This window comes from Dasypus novemcinctus, chromosome 6 (genome assembly GCF_030445035.2).
Source record: "Dasypus novemcinctus isolate mDasNov1 chromosome 6, mDasNov1.1.hap2, whole genome shotgun sequence".
NCBI classification, from domain to species: Eukaryota; Metazoa; Chordata; class Mammalia; order Cingulata; family Dasypodidae; genus Dasypus; species Dasypus novemcinctus.
In genome coordinates, this window is record NC_080678.1 from 35,063,191 (window position 1) to 35,081,554 (window position 18,364).

Here is an 18,364-nt window from a genome sequence, read left to right on the forward strand (position 1 = left end):
TTTCACTGCAGAAACATCTTAATGAGACCGTATTTATTTACAAAGGGTCTTCATCAACCAGAAAGCGAACTAAAAAAAAGAACACGTCCAAACTGGGTACACAATTTATTCCACATCAGAGGGCAAGAAAAAAATTCATAGAAGACAAAAGGAGAATTTATTTTCAAAGTCTAAATATGACAATGAGTTAATGTCTGTAATATAAGATAACTGATGCAATCTACACCAATGTCAACAAAATGGGGAGCAACTCCAATAGAAGGTGAGCGAAAGATATGACCAAGTGATTTACAGAAGAAGCTTATAAAAGATGCTCAAAAAAATTAATACTCAGAGAAATACAAATTAAAGTGACAAAGTATCATTTTGCACCTGTGAGATGAGAAAAGGCAGAGAGCTGGAAAAAAGTTGAGTGTTAGCAAGGACATGAGAATATGAGAAGCTTCCTGTACTGCTGGCAGGAGAGCACAGTGCTGGAGTAGTCATTGTGGAAAGCAATCTAGCACTATTCAATCAAATTCAGTATAAGTGAACCTATCACTCAGCAATTTCCTTCTTCTAAGTAGATATGCCACAGCAATCTTATACAGGTCTACAAATGGATATTCACTGCAGCAATGTGGGTGGTGTTAGTGAGTGCGGACAACCTGAGTTTTCATCATGAAGGGAACAGGTAAGCAAAACCGTGGTGGATGCACACCATGGAGTATAACGCATCATTGAAAAACAATTAGGTGTACACATAGCAACATGGATGGATCTTAGAAACAGTATTCAAAGAAAAGGAAATCTAATGAGAGATAGCATTATAAATTAATATACATACATATAAAATAAGCATTCCCATTTTGCAAGATCCTATACAGACAAAAAGAAACATTATCAAATACATTAGAATCAGCACCTGTGAGGCATGCATTGAACGGGAATGGGAAAAAGGACTTAAAAACAAAAGAAAGCTTTTAGAATTCCTGCGTGTTACAAAAGAATTCAAATGCACTATGATAAATATAAAATTAAAATTGTTTCCTTCCCCCAAAGTTTCCAGTTTTCCTAACAACAAAAGCTCCTCTGGGTGCCAACTCTGTTGATGAGTAACAGCTTTTCATCCTTTTTCAAGCAGGAAGAGAAATTTTAGGGATCAGCAGAGTACTAAAGGGATCAGCAGAGAATATTCACCAAAAAGTGTTTTTGTTCTCGTGACTTAACAATCAGACAGAAAAGACCTATGTTCTGATTTGGGATGAGTCAGCTAAAGGTGGGTCGGTGTCAAGTTTTAGGTCATTTGGAAGCTATTTACTTTTAGAACCTTTTCAAATGCAGTCCTCTCGCCTCTCCATGGAAATAGCCCACACTACTTAGAATCTTAAATTTCTAGAGGTAGAAGGAATCCCCAGTTATTCAACAGATGAAAAGACCCAGAAAAGAATTATGCTTTAGGGTCACACAGCTGGTATAAAAAGGGAAGCTCTCCCTGATTCTGCCTTTGTCCTCCTACAGTCTACTCTCAAGCCAGCAGCCAGAGCGATCCTTTTAAACCATCATGAGCTTCTCTGCTCAAAACGCTCTGCTGGCTTCCCCCTCACTCAGTAAAGGCCCAAATCCTTACAATGGTCTATACTGATCTGCCTCTCCCCACTCCCGCCGCCTCTCATCTGCTGCCATTTTGCCCTCGCCCACATCCGCACTGCCCTGCCACCATGACCTGGCTGGTCCCCACTGATGACCAGCACGCCCCTGCATCAGGGCTGGGAACGCTCATTCCTCTGCTGCTGGCTCACTCCCTTAATTCCTTCAAGTCTCAGAGCAAAAGCTATCAGTAGCGGCCTTCTCTGATCACTCTGTATAAAAGATACACCCTCACAGCACACTCCTTTCCCACTCACCCTGCTTTAAAGTTCTCCATAGTACTCAGTCATCTGACCTGCTAGCCCTTCACATAGTTATCTATTGCCTGCCTCCACCCCCACCAGAATGTCTACTCCATTAGGTCAGGGCTTTGCCTGTTTTGTTCCCAGTTGTATCCCCAGCACCCAGAACAGTGTCTGGCACGGGCAGGTGTTTAATGAATTAGTTGCTGAATGAAGGAATAAGTCTTGAATTAATAAAACCCAGGCCTTCAGACTCCTAGTGCAAGGTCCTCTTTGCTCTACCTGTGCTGCCGCAGTTCTTGGTCTCTCAAGTTAGAAGGAAAAAAAATCTAAAAAATAAAAATAAGAAGAACACACTTTAGCTACTCTACACCCATTTTATTTCCTATGGCTATCTTTTATAGCATCAAGGATAAAATACCCAACCTAAAGGTAACATTTTGGTCCATTTAAGGGCTCCCTCCTTACAGAGCTGTCCTGTGATCTGATTTTATGGCTGCTACTATAGATCTCTCTGCTTTTCCAAGCAAGAGACTGACTCCTGACCAACATGACTAAGTTATTCAATCTTGAAAATAGTTTATTCAGATGTTTTCCTGACCTGGGTGTAAAATATAAGCTATTTAATATTAAGTTGAACTGATGTGAAACTTTTTAAAAGTACTCTGAATGCATTTTAAACCTGCTTTAGCAGAAGACAGCAAACCTGAGGATTTACCAGCAAATACTCTTATAATAATGCTGTGTTATAGGTAGTATATCAACTGACTTCAGAAATGACAGAATAATTTTCAAGCTTTAATAGGTAATAGGTATGCAAGCCTCCATTCACATTCTATTTTTAGTGATTTTATCATTAGGAAAAAATCTTCCAAATTTAACACTAAATTATCTGTAATTTGAAAAATCCCGTTTTGCTTAGTTTAGCCCGACACTGATGAACTGCAAAGGACGAGAACAATAATTTGAAAAGTCTCTATAGATTGTGCAGACAGGGTTTCCTTCTAAGGCAGAGGTAAATGACTTTACCAGCTCTAGAGGCTTCCTATGTGACAGCCTCCAAACACACAGAAGATAAAAACCTAAGCCTGGCCTACTGAACCCTTTTTCAAAGCATCAGAGTCATGCAGTATGATCAAAAAGTGAAAATTTCAAGAGATCTTAACTTTTAGGAATCTTAAATGGTGATTCAAGATTCATGATTTAAGACATGCTTTGAGAGGTGAAAACAGTAGTGTAAGTTCAATCAGTGCTGGAAGGAGGCTCTGAATTGTGATGATGGTGAGAAGAGGAATGCAAGGGTCTCCTCAGTGAAGAAAGGCACTCAGAGAAGAAAGAAGCAAAAAAAAAACACAGAAATCGATGGAAACAAGAGGAGGGGAAAGGCTCCGCTTTGGGGCTGCAAGACAAAACAAATAACTTATAAGTATTTGGACAGAGTGTCCAGAGAGATTACTATTATATCTCAGCCAAAAACAAACACAATATGAACACTGAATAAAAGATATCTTATCATATTTTCTGAGTCAGAATGTTCTCAGCTAATTGCACGTTATCTGTGGCTCTGCACAGACCCCATTCCTAGGGCCAACGTCAGCTATGCTTCATTATATGTGCAACACTCCATTCCAGTCTCATAAAAAAAAAAAAAGCTCATTGTTGTTTTCACAATTAGTGACGTATGTTTCAAGTTATCATATAAAATCAGGGAATTTTAGAGATCCTTGAATTCACCACCGTTAATCTATTCATGTCGTGAAAGTAATAAATGCAGCACTAAGAAATCACGCCTGTTTGGTGTTGGGTACTTCCAGTCTTGCAAAATACTACTATGGATTAATCCACCCTACCCACCCCCCCAACTCAGCTGTGTAAACAAGAAGATCGAAACAATGCTCAAACCCTAAATATTAGTGTTACCACTAGCTTGTCAGATACCACTGCCATTACTAATTACAAAATGAAAGTATTTCAACACAAGATGCTCATATTACTGTAGAAGAACAAAACTAACTAAAGGCAAGTTACCAATATTACATAATAATGGGAAGGCCAAAAATATTTACTCTTCATTACTGTATGAGACAGACAATACAAGATACTGAAATTGCATTTAAAGTTGAACTCTATACATTTAGCATTCTCTACAGTTCCTGGGCCTATTTGTAACCTCAATATTTGTTATTTTATTCAATTGCCAGCAACCTAACCTTTTTCAAGGTAAGCGCTCTGAGAATTGGATGCCTGGTGGACATCAGTACCTGCTACATGAATGCAGGCGTCCGTGTGTAACTAAGACTCCACCATAACCAAACCTGCATCTCCAGCCCAGCAGGTCTTACCTCTAGCTTCGGAAGCCATCCATCCCTGTCTCCCTGACACAGAACTATGGGCTCCTATACCGACCGGATGCAGGACTCTGAACAAGCAAGAATTTCCTCATCTGTAAAGTAAGGGGCCTGGACTCCTGCTGAATTCTTTCCCAGCTCTCAAATTCCGCCTCATTGCAGGAGTGGCAGGGTGGTGCAGTGAAAAGCGCCCGGGCTGGACATCAAAAAAGCCCACGTTCGCATCGCGGACTGGGGGCGACCCAGCCTCTCCTCTTCTCCCCCTCCCGAGGCCGTCCAAGGGGCCTGACCTGACCGTGGACGACAGGAGTCCGAAAAGGGACCGGGACTCCCGGCCGAGCGCAGCGGCCGCCGCGGGGAAGGGGCAGGCGCGGCCCAGCCGCCCTCGCGGCGCGGGTTCCCTAGGGCGCGGGTCCCTTTGGCCCGCGGTCCCCAGATAGCGACCCGAGCTCTCCGCCCAGCCCCGGCCCCGGGCCTGCCCTACCTGCTCTCCGCCGCCTGGCGGTCCCTCGGCGCGGCGGGCAATTGCGGCCACCCGTCCCGGGCTCGCCGTCACCTCCGCCCCTGGGAGCTGCGGGCGGGTCAAGCTGGTGTGACTCTGCGCGGCCGCCCCGCCTCCCGCCTCCAGCCCAGGCTTCCGCCTCGGACAGCTCGGCCCGCGCGGTCCCCGGGGCGCCACGCTCAGTTCTCTGCGCCGACCTCCCCCGCGCCGACGCGGCGCTGACGCCCCCTGGCGGCCGGCACCCCGCCCCGCCCTCCTCGCGACGTCAGAGGAAGCGGTGCCCGAGGACCTTTACCCGGGGAAACTGAGGCAGAACCCGCTGCATCTCCAGGGCGAACCCGGAGCGGCGGCCCACTAGTTCAGCTGCGTGCGGGACGTGCGGTCCTACCTGCTGCTTTGCCTAACTCGTTCCTCCACTCCCTAGCTGGTCCCTCAGCCCCCCACATCACCCTTCAGTCTAGAAAAAGTCAAAAGTCCATTTAGAGAAGTTAAATTCAATTCCCGTCTGTTTGTGTTGTTCTTTAACTACCCTGAGGCAGTCGTCAAAATTCCATCTAGATTGAGAGGTGAAGAATTTTCTTGTTTGTCTTTTGCTTATTATTATTATTGAAATAATGAAAATGCTCTAATAATGATTGAAATGATGAATGCACAACTACGTGATTATACCAGATACCATTGATTGTATAGTTTGGATGAATTGTATGCTTTATTAACATGAATCAATAAAAGTGATTTGTTTAAAAAAATTCCATCTTGAGAAATGCAATTAAATTCCTGTCTGTGTGCATTGTCCTCTTTGCTACCCTGAGGTTATTCCCTTTATCATGTCACACAATACTCAGTGGCAAGTTTGTGTTTGTCTCTCAGTTTTCCTGAGCTAAGTCATGGTTTGAGAATTTAAAGACAAGTAAAGACAATGCAAAAACTGGGTGGAGCTGAGAACACTTCATGAATCCGCACAGGATTCCCTTTCCATATTATAGGTCAGAAAGTCACACAAGTTGACTTAATGTGCCTTCGGTTTGAGGATCCATGAGATTCTGGAGAATGAAGCAAATCAGTCACAGAGATTTACCTCAAAAATTTCATCGAGACATCATTTCTTTGGAGAAGTGCCCTGCCCTCATGGAGCTCACATTCTAGAGTGGAGAGACAATAAATAAACGAATTAAAAATCAGATAATTTCAGGGTATGATGAGGGCTATGCCTGAAATAAATCAGATGATATGATAGATTAGATCTGGAGAGAATTAAACCCTAATGCCTTAGGCAGCCCATTGCATGTAATGAATTAACTTCTTTCTTATGCAGCAAGACTGGTAAGGGTTATATGCAGTCCTCGGGAGAATTGAGATAATAGTTGCTCAAAACGTTTTCTGCTGTTCTGTGGTTTAGATCAGGAATCTGGGTTGGTAAGGAATGAAAACTTTCTTTGATTGTAGTGGTGGTCAGAAAAGAGGCAGCTATGTAAAGAGCTGGGAAATTTCCTTCCAGGTAGAAGAAACTGCACAAAGCCCTTATGTGGAAGGAGACTTGGTAAATTTCAGAAATAGAGAAGAAGTTAGTGTGAGCAAGACAGGGAGTGTTAGGAGATGAGATTGGAAAACAGACAGGGGCCAAGATCATTCCTGCCCCTGCCGGCCATGGTGAGAAGTTTAGATTTCATTGATAAATCAATGTACTGATACATTATACAATATCCCCAATTGAAAGGACTGAAAAGGATCAAAAGAGATATATGTATGTGAATTGCTTTGTTAGCAATACGGATAATATCCACATATATAATAATAAAGTTTAAAAATATGTTTTTCAATTTTTCCCCATTTAATCCTCAATAAATCAAAGCAAAAGAACAGCTCAGTTCTTATGAACAGTTCTGATTAATCTCATTGATTAGAATCTTTAGGTGATGTAGCTCAGTGGTCGAGGGCCTGTCTTCCCATGTATTAGGTCCCAGATTCAATCCCCACTGCCTCCTTAAAAAAAAAGGGCGGTGGGGTGGGGAGCAGATGTGGCTCAAGCAGTTGAGTGCTTCCTCCCACACAGGAGGTCCTGGGTTTGGATCCTGGTGCCTCCTGAAGAAACAAAAACAACAAGCAGAACAAATGAGAAAACCAACTCTGGGAAGCGGATGTGGCTCACTGGTTGAGCACCAGTTTCCCACAATGAGGTCCCTGGTTCAATCCCCCACCCCAGGTACCTAAAAAAAACAACAACCAACCTTTAGGGTGTGACATACTTTGTTCTCGTGTGAATCTAAATCCAAACAGTCAGGATATCCTACATCTAAGGTTTCCATCATTGTCCCAGTGGACTGCATCACTAACAGTTTGGCATGGCTTGGCCCCAATCAAAGCCAACTTCCTCTGGCTTCTCCCTAGAATGTACCAGTCACAGCCACAAGCTGTTTGCAATGGCAAGCTAATGAGTAGCAAGCAGCTGAAACTAATCAAACCTGGGCTTGCTCATGGTGCTAATCAGGCAGACGTTAATCTTGGAATAGCCTGGTTCTAGATGTGGGAGAAGCACAGCTAAAATAATATATACATATTTCTATTATTAAAGAAAATGTGACCCAACAATTCAGTGGGTTTCATAGAAGGTTTGCATCTAAGGTATCAGAACAAGGCCAGCTCCTAGAAGAAGACAACAGAGACCATTTAGTTCCAAGTAGGAATAAACTCCTGGCAGGAGTAAGGTCAAGTACTGTTTTGTTATTGCTAGGAGAGGAGGGAAAAAAAAAGAAGACTGTATCCTGTTTTCCTGCAGGGTTATTTAGTGTTTCCTAGGGACTCCACCTCTGCTTGCAGAAGCTTGGAATTGCTTTAATGGGGAATAAAGAATTATTTCAAAATTAGAAGTAAAAATCAAACAAGCAAACAAATTGACCTTAAAATGCAAATGCCAAAGACAATGATAATAAAACTTAAAAAATAATAATAATAAAAATAAAATGCAAATGCCTGCTTGAGATAATACTTAGGGAAAAAACTTATTCATCATGTATCAATTAAGATATCTTATATCTCAGTGATACTATCAGATCTCTTCCTATTTCAGTGGAGATATAAGAAAATAAGAAGGTTTTTGGGAATCTGGGAGGAAATGCATGAAGGAAAAAAAGGGGAAACTGAAATACTGAAAGCCAATTTTATAGTAAATGCTGATTGGTACCCAAGCCTTCTATTAAAAGCTTAGCCTATAATGTGTTTTTTTTTCTTTTTTAAAAAGGAAAAATATTTATTACCCCAATAAATAGAACAGTTCCTCATTTGAATAATATCAATAATTTTTAAAATATTTTAATCATCTTTATTTTCTTTTCCTTATTGTCCATACTAATGAAGCAAGATAATCAAGCTCACATTTTCCTTCTCCAAAGAACACTGGTTATTTTTTCTTAACTGGTATTTCTTAGCAATAACTACCAGCAAGGTAGTAATTGTCACCCTATCTTATAGAACTTGCCTAGTGTTTCCCACACTTTAGTCACCTCTGTACCACTGTAATGATTTTTGCCATAATCTTATACTCTCCGAAAACCATCATAATGATTCTTGACTAAACAGTATGATCCATTTCTGGGTTTTTTTGTTTAATATTTTAAAAATTTACTCACTTTGTTTAAGGAAAAGTTTGCATCACACCCATAAATGCAAAACCAAAACAGACTGCAATTCATAGAGTTCTAAAACTAAGACCTACTCTCTATTTATTAAAAAATGAAATTAGCCAATGTTAGAAAGTTGGGACCAAATAGAAACATTTTGAAGGATCTAAAGAAACAGATAAGAGAAAAACTGTTTCACAAAGTGATCTGCTGCCTGGTCTCTGCATCACACAAATGGGTTCCTGCACCACCTGAGCTGTCTTAAGGAACACCTTGACTACTACTTGCAGTTCTGTGCCCAAATTTTGAGAAATACCTGATTTGACCAAGATAACAGATTCCATCGAAGGCAAAGCCAGGATTCAGAGCCCCATCTGTCAAATGGAAAGAGCATGGGCTCTTTCCATTGTGCAATGTAGGCCCCCCTCTCAGCTAATTTCACAACTTTGCTCAGAATTGGCTATGCTTGCCTTCCCCTGGCAATATTTTCTCTTGGTGCATCCAAGAAACTAAGTGATGTTGTGACATTCAGTGTCCTTCCTGAAATTGCACCAAGAGCATAGGCCACACTCCCAAGGAAGCCTGGCTCCTGGCTCCTGTGGGGCCTGGTGGGACTGCACTGGTTTGCAGTGATGCTGTGATTCTCTAGCACAGCTTTGGAATCCATTACAGCTGGGCCACACTGCTGTCTCTCTGTGAAACCGAAGCCAAGTTCATGTTCCCCCACCCTCTCTAAAATGATGTTTGAAATCAGTGTACAGGGTTTTATAAAATTGAGTCATCTCGGGAAACGGCCTTTGGCCCAGTGGTTAGGGCGTCCGTCTACCATATGGGAGGTCCGCAGTTCAAACCCCGGGCCTCCTTGACCCGTGTGGAGCTGGCCATGCGCAGTGCTGATGCGCGCAAGGAGTGCCGTGCCACACAAGGGTGTCCCCCGCGTGGGGGAGCCCCACGCGCAAGGAGTGCGCCCGTGAGGAGAGCTGCTCAGCGTGAAAGAAAGAGCAGCCTGCCCAGGAATTGGCGCCGCCCACACTTCCCGTGCCGCTGACGACAACAGAGGCAGACAAAGAAACAAGACGCAGCAAAATAGACACTGAGAACAGACAACCGGGGGGGGATTAAATAAATAAATAAATCTTTAAAAAAAAAAAAAAATTGAGTCATCTGACTTCATACTGTACTAAGTCAGGTCTCCATTAGCCAAACAAAGTAGGGAAGTGATTCTGTGGATTCTGACAGGGCTGATTTCAGTCGCTTCACACAGTACTGTAGAATTGTTCACTTCTCACTCTCCTCAAGGATGATGAAGAAGAAGGCAGAGACTACTGAATTTATCTTTGCATGCCAATTACCTAGCAAAGCACCTGGTGCACAGGTGTGCCTAATAAAATTATTTAAAAGTCACAGGAAAAAAATCACGCTTGAATTCAATAAAACATAAATGCTCTTTTGTTGTGTTTGTCTACTACCATCCATTCTCCTTTATTTGTTTTGATTTTTTTTTAATGGGAACCAACTCTCCTGTACTATCAGTTCTTGTCCCTCCTCTCCACCTCCAGGATTGGTTATATTACCCCAGACCGACCACTGAGAGTCACTGGGATAGTTTTATGGCCAGGCACATAACCCAATTTGTGCTATTGAGAGTCAGGACCAAGAATCAACAGGGTGTTGCTAGGCTGGCAAAATACAAACTTGAAGCTGCTCTTCAAGTCCCCACTTGGGGAGAGCCTGCAAGAGAATGAAGTCAACACCAAAGTCAATGAAATCAAGAAATGGAGGGAAACGGACTTTGGCCCAGTGGTTAGGGCGTCCGTCTACCATATAGGAGGTCCGCGGTTCAAACCCCGGGCCTCCTTGACCCGTGTGGAGCTGGCCATGCGCAGCGCTGATGCGCGCAAGGAGTGCCGTGCCACGCAAGGGTGTCCCCCGCGTGGGGGAGCCCCACGTGCAAGGAGTGCGCCCATGAGGAAAAGCCGCCCAGCATGAAAAGAAAGAGCAGCCTGCCCAGGAATGGCGCCGCCCACACTTCCCGTGCCGCTGACGACAACAGAAGCGGACAAAGAAACAAGACGCAGCAAACAGACACCAAGAACAGACAACCAGGGGAGGGGGGAAATTAAATAAATAAATAAATCTTTAAAAAAAAAAAAAAAAAAAGAAATGGAGAGAAATTCCAGACCACATAACCAGAACCTTGGATCCAGTTGTTCCTGAAATTCCCTCCTAGAAATTTTTAGTTATATGAGCCACTAAAAGTTCCATCTCAAACCACTGGTTCACAAACCTCAGTCTGAGATGAAGCATTTACTGTTTCCTAGCAAAGTGAGAAAAATAATTTAATTTATAAGACTTTTTCATTTTCAGACTTGGTCTCCCCTAATTTTTGGTCCTAAAATACTTGTGAATTGATGGTGGTAGTAGATAGCAATTGTATTTTTTAAAATTGTCCTTAATTGGCAAAATAGAAAGTTAATGGAGAAACAGATGTGGCTCAAGCATTTGGGCACCTGCCTACCACATGGAAGGTCCTGGGTTTGTCCCAGTGCCTCCTTAGGAAGACAAGCAAGGACAGCAAGCTGATTCAATGGGCTGATGCAGCAAGCTAACAAAACAAGATGAGGCAACAAGGAGGCACAATGAGGAAACACAAGGAGAGACACAAAAAGCAGGGAGCAGAAGTGGCTCAAGTGATTGGGCACCTCCCTCCCACATGGGATGTCCCTGGTTCAGTTCCTGGTACCTCCTTAAAAAAAAGAAGCCGAGCAGACAGAGAGAGCACACAATGAACAGACACAGAGAGGTGACAGTGAGAGCAAACAATGAGGGAGGAGAGAAGAAATAAATAAGTAAAATAAATCTTTAAAGAAAAAAAAAGTTAGTGGACAATTTATTCTTCAATTAAAACTTTTTTATCAGTTTGTTAAATGAAAGTCTGCTATAAATGACAGTGTGTATAAAATATTATATTTGGGTATACAGAAAATGCTATATTTGTGTATATACAAAAAACAAAACTGTAGTGATTTTATTCATTAGTTTATTTATACTTCATCAGATTCCTGGAAGGATTTAAAGAGAATCACTCAAATACTTTGATCTAGTGCCCAGGAAAAACTCTTCGTTCCAAAGCCCTCATATGGGACAATCTAAAAGAAAGGCAGGAAGTGGTTGTGGTTCAACTGATGGAGCGTCAGCCTATCATATGGAGGGACCAGGGATGGATACCCAGGGCCTCCTGACCCATGTGATAAGCTGGCCCACGCGCAGTGCTGATGGGCATAAGGAGTGCCATGCCACGCAGGGGTGTCCCCCGCATAGGGGAGCCCCACGCGCAAGAAGTGCACCCCACAAGGAGAGCCGCCCCACGTGAAAAAAGCGCAGCCTGCCCAGGAGTGGCACCACACACACGGAGATCTTATGCAGCAAGATGATGCAACAAAAAAGCAGTCCTGCACAACAAGAATGCAAGAGGACACAGAAGAACACACAGTGAATGGACACAAAGAGCAGACAACAGGGGGAAGGGGAGAAAAATTTTTTTTTAAATTTTTTAATCTTAAAAATAAATAAATAAATAAATAAGAGGAAAACAGCCTTTTCCCCCATCCTCCTGTGGGGTGGACATGGATCCACCGATGATTTCATTTGCCTCCTCCCTGGGACTGTGCAGGAGCAGGCAGTGAGTCAGTGGAAACAAGCGTGGCCCTGAGGGCTGTTCCTTGGAGGCTGCTCACCTAGCCCACCAGGGCTCCAAGAGCCCTGCTTCTCAGGGGACATTACACCCCAAATACTTACTGCAGGGCCTTCTTTGGATGAGGGTGAAGGGTGGAAGGGAGCATATAACAAGTGAAAAGAATGAAGGTAGAAGAAAGAAGGATCCATGAAAGGAAGAGGGGCAGAGAGCAACATGAAGTGGTGAGGGGAGGAGTTAGAAAAAGTTTTATAAATAGTGGAACTTGACTCTCAGGAGGAGGGAGAGGATTAATGTTGGTTTAGGCATTAGCCCAGGGGGAATGTTTACTCATGGTTTAAAAGCCAGAATGAAGCTAATGTTAAAGCAGAAGTGAAGTAATATTCCAGGCAAGAGGTGGGCATGATGGCTCGTCGGTGCACAGTGCGTGCTGGCAGGGTGTATGCCAGATAAATCACAACATCACATATGTGAAGATGATGCTCCAGACCCATGAACTTTGACTTCTCCAGCTCTGGTGGCAGATGTGTCCCAAGCCATGCTGTCCCACTTCCTCGATTCTTGTTTTAGGGCTGTTTTCTGTGGCCATGGAAAAAGTGAATCTTATTGGCTCATTTATGACTAGACTCAGTGTGGTTTGGACCTAGCCTGGCTTAGGCTTCTAGTGTTGAAATCATAGCAGGGAAAGCTAAACACACACACACACACATACACACATCCCACCCTTGGGCCCAAGAGGTACAGCTGCTAGAACCAGCCAGGCCCTTTCCTGCCACAGGGTCACAGGACTTGCATTCCTCCTGCCTGGAACTTCTATTCTTGCTCTTTGAAGCCTTCCTTCTTCTTATCCTTTAGATCTCAGCCCATATCACCTCTCCAGAGGGACTTCCCTGACCAAGATAATCTCATTTTTAATTAACTCAAAGTCAACTGATCTAGGGACCTGATTACATCTGCAAAAACCCCTTCGCCAATTAATGTATGGTAATCATGAGAGTGCTGCCGGATCATTTTCACAGGCTCTGTCCACATGCAAGGGGAGGATTGCACAAGGGCAAGGGGAACTGGGAGTCTTTTAGAATTCTGCCTACACGTTTACAATTTTTAAAAAAATGTTCAGGGAAGCAGATGTGGCTCAAGTGATAGAGCTTCCACCTACCATATGGGAGGACCCAGGTTTGATCCCTGGGGCCTCCTGGTGAAAAAGAAGAAAGAAAGTGTGCCTGCATGGCAAGCCAGTGCCTGTGCAAGTGCCCATGGGGTGAGCCAGTGACCATGCAAGTGAGTCACGTGCAAGATGATGACTCATCAAAAGAGAGACAAGGGGAGAGTTAAGGTGAAGCACAGCAGAAACCAGACACTGAGGTGGCGTAATTGACAGGGAACCTCTCTCCACATCAGGGATCTCTAGGATCAAATCCCCATAATCCCAGAGGAGAGAAAATGAAAAGAGAAGACAACACAGACAGCAAAAACATCAGGGCGGGGGAGGGAGAAATAAATTAATCTTTTTAAAAAATGTTCAAGAACTATTAATACCGATTAAGAGAGGAAAAGATAATAAGAGAGGAGAAAAGTAATGTGAAAAGAATCCTAGAGATCATTCATTTAGCAAATATGTATACTATGTGTACATGTGCCAGGCACAGTTCCACATGCTGGGCATACAAAGTTGAAAAGACAGGATGGCATGGCATAGTTCAGCCTCTTGGGAAACTGCGTCTCACTTCTAAACTCCCCTCTTTTGTTGTTATGGGAGGAGTGGAGCGAGGGGGGTGGGGGGTTATGTGGGGACCTCATATTTTTTAATGTAACATTTTTTAAAAAAGACAAAAAAAAAAATACTCTACTGCCAATCAGCAAATCTACACTTTTCTACCTTTTAAGTTTCTGCATAATCCAGGCCTGCTTTATCTAACTCTTGTTTCCAGCCATGCAACACATCAGTTCCTCTGATCAGAAAGAGCTCTTCACTTTCTCATGCTATACCTTTATTAACATTATTACCTGAGACACTCTCTATTCCCCGTTAAGCTAACAAGTGGCAGGGGACTATCTGACCCTCAAACCTATTTGTTTTCTAAAATCATTAAAATGTAAGTACTATCCATTTATGTTACATTATTAGGTAATAAACTGACTTTCAAAAGTAAAAAAAAATAAAAATAAACTCCCCTCGTGCTGTCAGACGCATCGGCTCCCGGTTGGCCAGGCTGCTGAGCAGCTATCCTCTGAGGAGGGTCTGCGGCAGCGCCGCCGTTCCCTCCTTGCTGATTTATGAGAGGATCCCCTGGAATCCCCACAAACTCTAAGGAAGGGAGAGATTGCCGCCCTTTTTTCCAGATGAGTAACTATGACTCAGAGAAGGTAGGTTACCTGCTTGAGGTCATGCAACACACAAGGAGCAAAGCTGGGCTTAAAACCCAGGCCTGTCGGAATCCAAAACCTGTGTCCTTAGCCACGGTGCTTTGCGCCCTTAGGTAATCCCACCCATCCAGGTTGGCAAGCTGTGTGAAGATGGCCTCTCTGAACAAATCCTGGACCTAAAAAATACACTGCAAATAGGAAGGGGACCAGCCAGGAAAATGCTGAACCAAAGTCGGAGGTTCTTCTTGCCCTGTCAACCCTGCACACACCCCTCCCCATAGTTCTGGCTTCACATCCGTCCTGGGTGTGCAGGGAGAAATTTCCACGTGGCCATGGTCAGACCCTGCATTTTCCATGTGATATTCTCTCTGCATAATCACCTACGGCTTGAGTGAATTTTAGCAAGTTAGGGTTTGGTTGAAAGCCCACTTCTGCTCAGGAAGATTGGAAGGCTAGAAGGGGCAGTAAGCCCTAGGGAGGTGAAGGCAACACCCTGGATAACCAGGGATGGCCTTGAAAACCGTGAGTGGTCTGCTGTTCCCCTGTCCCTATTACACTGCCCGGGTTCAGGCCACCATCTCACCTGGGTTCAACAGCGTCCTCACCGTCTTCCGGCCTCCGTCTGGCCCCTGCCTCGGTCAGCTCTTTAGGCTGCAACCGGGGCCACCATTCCAAATCTTATCCTGCCACACCCCTCCTGGCTTTTCTCCGCACAAAGTCCAAACTCTTCAACGGGATTCAAAGGTCGTTCATGATTCGGTCTCTCCCGCCTGCCTGGCCTCACCTTTCAGCGCTCCCTTGACCTCTGCTCCAACCACACCAAGTTGCTTGCAGTTCCCCTGAACAAACCATGGCTCTTCCGAGCCTCCAGCAGCTGCAGTCCCCTTGGAGTAACTATTATTCCCCGTTTCTTTCCACCTGGCCAATGCCTCTTTATCCTACCTCATTACTTCTCACCTTAGACTTCAGCAGCTCAGGGTGCCTTTCCTTCTTCCTAAGACTGTAACGTCCCCCACCCCCCCACCCCTGCCACTGGCTCCTCTACCACCCCTCTTCCCACTCCCCAACCCCTGCCCCAGTGTTTACTGCATCCTAGCAATGATCATGATGCGTGGTCATGACCGTTTGGTCCTCTCAACTGGAGTGTGGCCACCTTGAGATCATGGACTGTATCATGTTCTTCTTGTCAATCTCAGCTTTATTGAGAGCAAGGACTCAATAAATGCCCCCAGCATGAATGAGTGAATGAACAAAAGTCTGTGGCTATGCCAGGTGAAGACTGTGACCATATTTTGCAAATACCAGCCCTGTAAGTGACGATGTACCAGGGAACTGACAAATAAGGAATATTTAGACAATCTGGAAAAATCTAGTGGGTATGGTAACCTCAGGCATAAAGCTTCACTGACTGAAAAGAGCCCTCTCAAGGACTTGCTTCTTTACAAGAAGAAAGGAACAAAGGAATATGAGACAAAAAGTGGGAAGAAAGAAAAAATACAAAGAAAGGAGCCCTGGAGCCCACCCTGCCAGGCCGAGCTCTGAAAAGGAGTATGCTGTGAAGAGCCCCCACCAAGCCATGGGGACAGGGGACTCAGGACCCCCGCCATGCCCAAGGGGACTTCAGGAATTTGCAAGCATTGAGCTCTGTGATGGAAGATCACTAGCTCCTTCACAATCTTTAGTAACGTCTACCTCACTCAGTAATGCTTTTTAGTACAAATGTGTTCTTTGTGAGGCGCTCAGTGAGGTGGGGAGTGCTGTATCCTGCTGGGCACAGGCCAAAAACAGTCATTCTACGGGGACTCCTGTGGATTATACTTATATATCTAGAAAATATTTTGAAAGAGGCACGTAGTTTAAAGTGCCCATGTACAAAGATGGGTAGCAAGGGGGCTAACTATTTGCTTTTGTGAAATCCTTTTCTTACGAAGAAACTATTGGCTATTGTTGAAATGGTTGTCTGGGATTTCAGAACGATCACCTGATCCTGCTGTGGGGACATCAACAACGGATCACTTCAGCACTTCCGTCATTCAGTCAGAAATCTTCATTGAGCACCTACTATGCTGAAGGCTCTATGATAGACTCTGGAGATAGAGTGGTCACCCAGCCAGGACCAGGCTCTGGATGCAGTGTGGACTGGCATGGAGCTTTCTAGACCTAAACCAGACCTCCAGAATCTGAACAACACCCAGTATGCTACTGACTGTATTTATTATGGTTCTCATGGCCTAGAGGTGGGTCACCGGGAGCAGACAGAGACCATTCTGGATTGCTCTGAATATGTTTATATTTAAATATGTCCCAGACAATAAAATAGAAAGCTTCCTCTGATCTGAGAGCAGGAACTAAAAAGCCTTTCTGAAGCAATTCCTGGACACCGTGGATTTCAGGCAGAGGTTCTCTGGGGCCGCTTCATCTCTGTACCATTTTTTCTAGCTGCACGGGGCTGCACTTTCTTTGAGAGGGCTCTGCCTCCATATCTCTTGTTGGGAACTTTCTTTATAGGGGATGTTTGAGGAATGCTCCTCTTGAGCTGGAAGTCAACCTAGAAGAGAGAGAAAAAAAAAGAAGCTAGGAGAGCAAACCAGTCCTTTTCCTACTGCCTGGAACTGAAATTGGGGGAAGCCAGGGTTGGACCCTCTTTTGCCACAGCTCTTGGGTTCTGAGGCCAGGAGCCTGGGAGAATTATTACAGCTCCGAATCAGAGCAGCAGTGGTGTCGCTGTCTAAGCTTGTCATTTAAACGTTCCCCAAGAAGTGCTACAGAAGACCCATCCTGATCAAGACGGGGCGGAATGCGGCACAGCAGAGCTCCGTCCCCACACAGATGCTTTGAACAATAAGCAAGAATCAGCGAAAACATCCAGGATGAGTGCTGAATCAAGAAAAAGGCCATCTAAAAGTGGTGTGCTCACTCAGCTAAGATGGAGTTGAAGAAGGACAACCACCACACCATGGAGCCTAGAGTGCCTACAACTGAAAGCAGGAGGAGTGCAACCAGTAACCATGTGGAATCTGAGCCTCCTCTTGACATAGAGGTGCAACGGACACAACCAATCCAAGGACCTCAGAGAAAAGGTGGCATTGGAGTGGGAAAAGTGGACATGGTGGCTGATGGGTATGGGGAATGGCAGGAAGAGATGAGATGTGGAGGCGCCTTTGGGACTTGGAGTTGCCCTGGATGGTGCTTCAGGGGCAATCACCGGACATTGTAAATCCTCACAGGGCCCACTGGATGGAATGGGGGAGAGTGTGGGCCATGATGTGGACCATTGATCATGAGGTGCAGAGATGCCCAGAGATGTACTTACCAAATGCAATGGATATGTCATGATGATGGGAGTGAGTGTTGCTGGGGGGGGGGGGCAGGGGTGCGGTGGGGGTGGTGGGGTCGAATGGGACCTCATATTTTTTTAATGTAATATTTTTACAAAATCAATAAAAAAAAAAGAACTCAGAAAAAAAATAAAAAAATAAAAGTGGTGTGGGTTTTGTTGTTGTTGTTGTTGTTGTTTTGTAGGCCTTTATTTATCTACAGTAGTATTAAGTCCTATTGCTAGAATAGGTTACTACCAAAAAAATTCTATTCTAAAGGAAAAATCACTGACATTACATATAACCAATTAATCTAAAGTACTGCCATTTAAATACACACCAACAGTATTTTCTATTCCGACACAGATTTTTCTGTTCATTTATTTTTATTTATTGCAGATTGATTGGATAAATAGATGTATTAAATTACTACATATTCATATTATTCAATAAACTTTATGCAGACTTGTGTGGTTAAAAAAAGCAAAACCAGTAGGATCTTGTGGCGCCCTGGCTGGCCCCGTCCCCACCCCTCGCCAGCTCAGTGCAGAGCCAACCTGTGCCCTGGTGCATCAATCCCGGCCTTGGTTTCACAGGGAGCAGAGTGCCCCATGTGCACATACTGGGAGCTTGTATGTTTGGCCCAAT

General features: G+C 44.2%; 2 protein-coding genes and 1 long non-coding RNA gene across 3 annotated transcripts in view; all 3 read right to left on the reverse strand.

The window, feature by feature from the left end:
- Positions 1-4,927, reverse strand: part of DNMBP (dynamin binding protein) — a 129,653-nt gene extending 124,726 nt beyond the window's left edge. The window contains exon 1 of the mRNA XM_004459196.4: positions 4,704-4,927. The gene's annotated coding sequence lies outside the window, so the exon portion shown is untranslated. The remainder of the gene's footprint in view (positions 1-4,703) is intronic.
- Positions 4,928-6,531: 1,604 nt separating this feature from the next.
- LOC139439219 (uncharacterized) lies at positions 6,532-15,084 on the reverse strand. Its single transcript, XR_011649001.1, has 2 exons — positions 14,983-15,084; positions 6,532-6,803 (listed from the first exon to the last, which is right to left on the reverse strand). It is a non-coding gene; the product is annotated as an uncharacterized lncRNA (long non-coding RNA).
- A 1,587-nt stretch (positions 15,085-16,671) lies between these two features.
- The window catches only part of CPN1 (carboxypeptidase N subunit 1), a 30,354-nt gene continuing 28,661 nt past the window's right edge, over positions 16,672-18,364 (reverse strand). Inside the window, exon 9 of the mRNA XM_004459195.4 lies at positions 16,672-16,947. Within this exon, the coding sequence (XP_004459252.1) occupies positions 16,789-16,947 (159 nt within the window). The 3' untranslated portion in view covers positions 16,672-16,788. The remainder of the gene's footprint in view (positions 16,948-18,364) is intronic.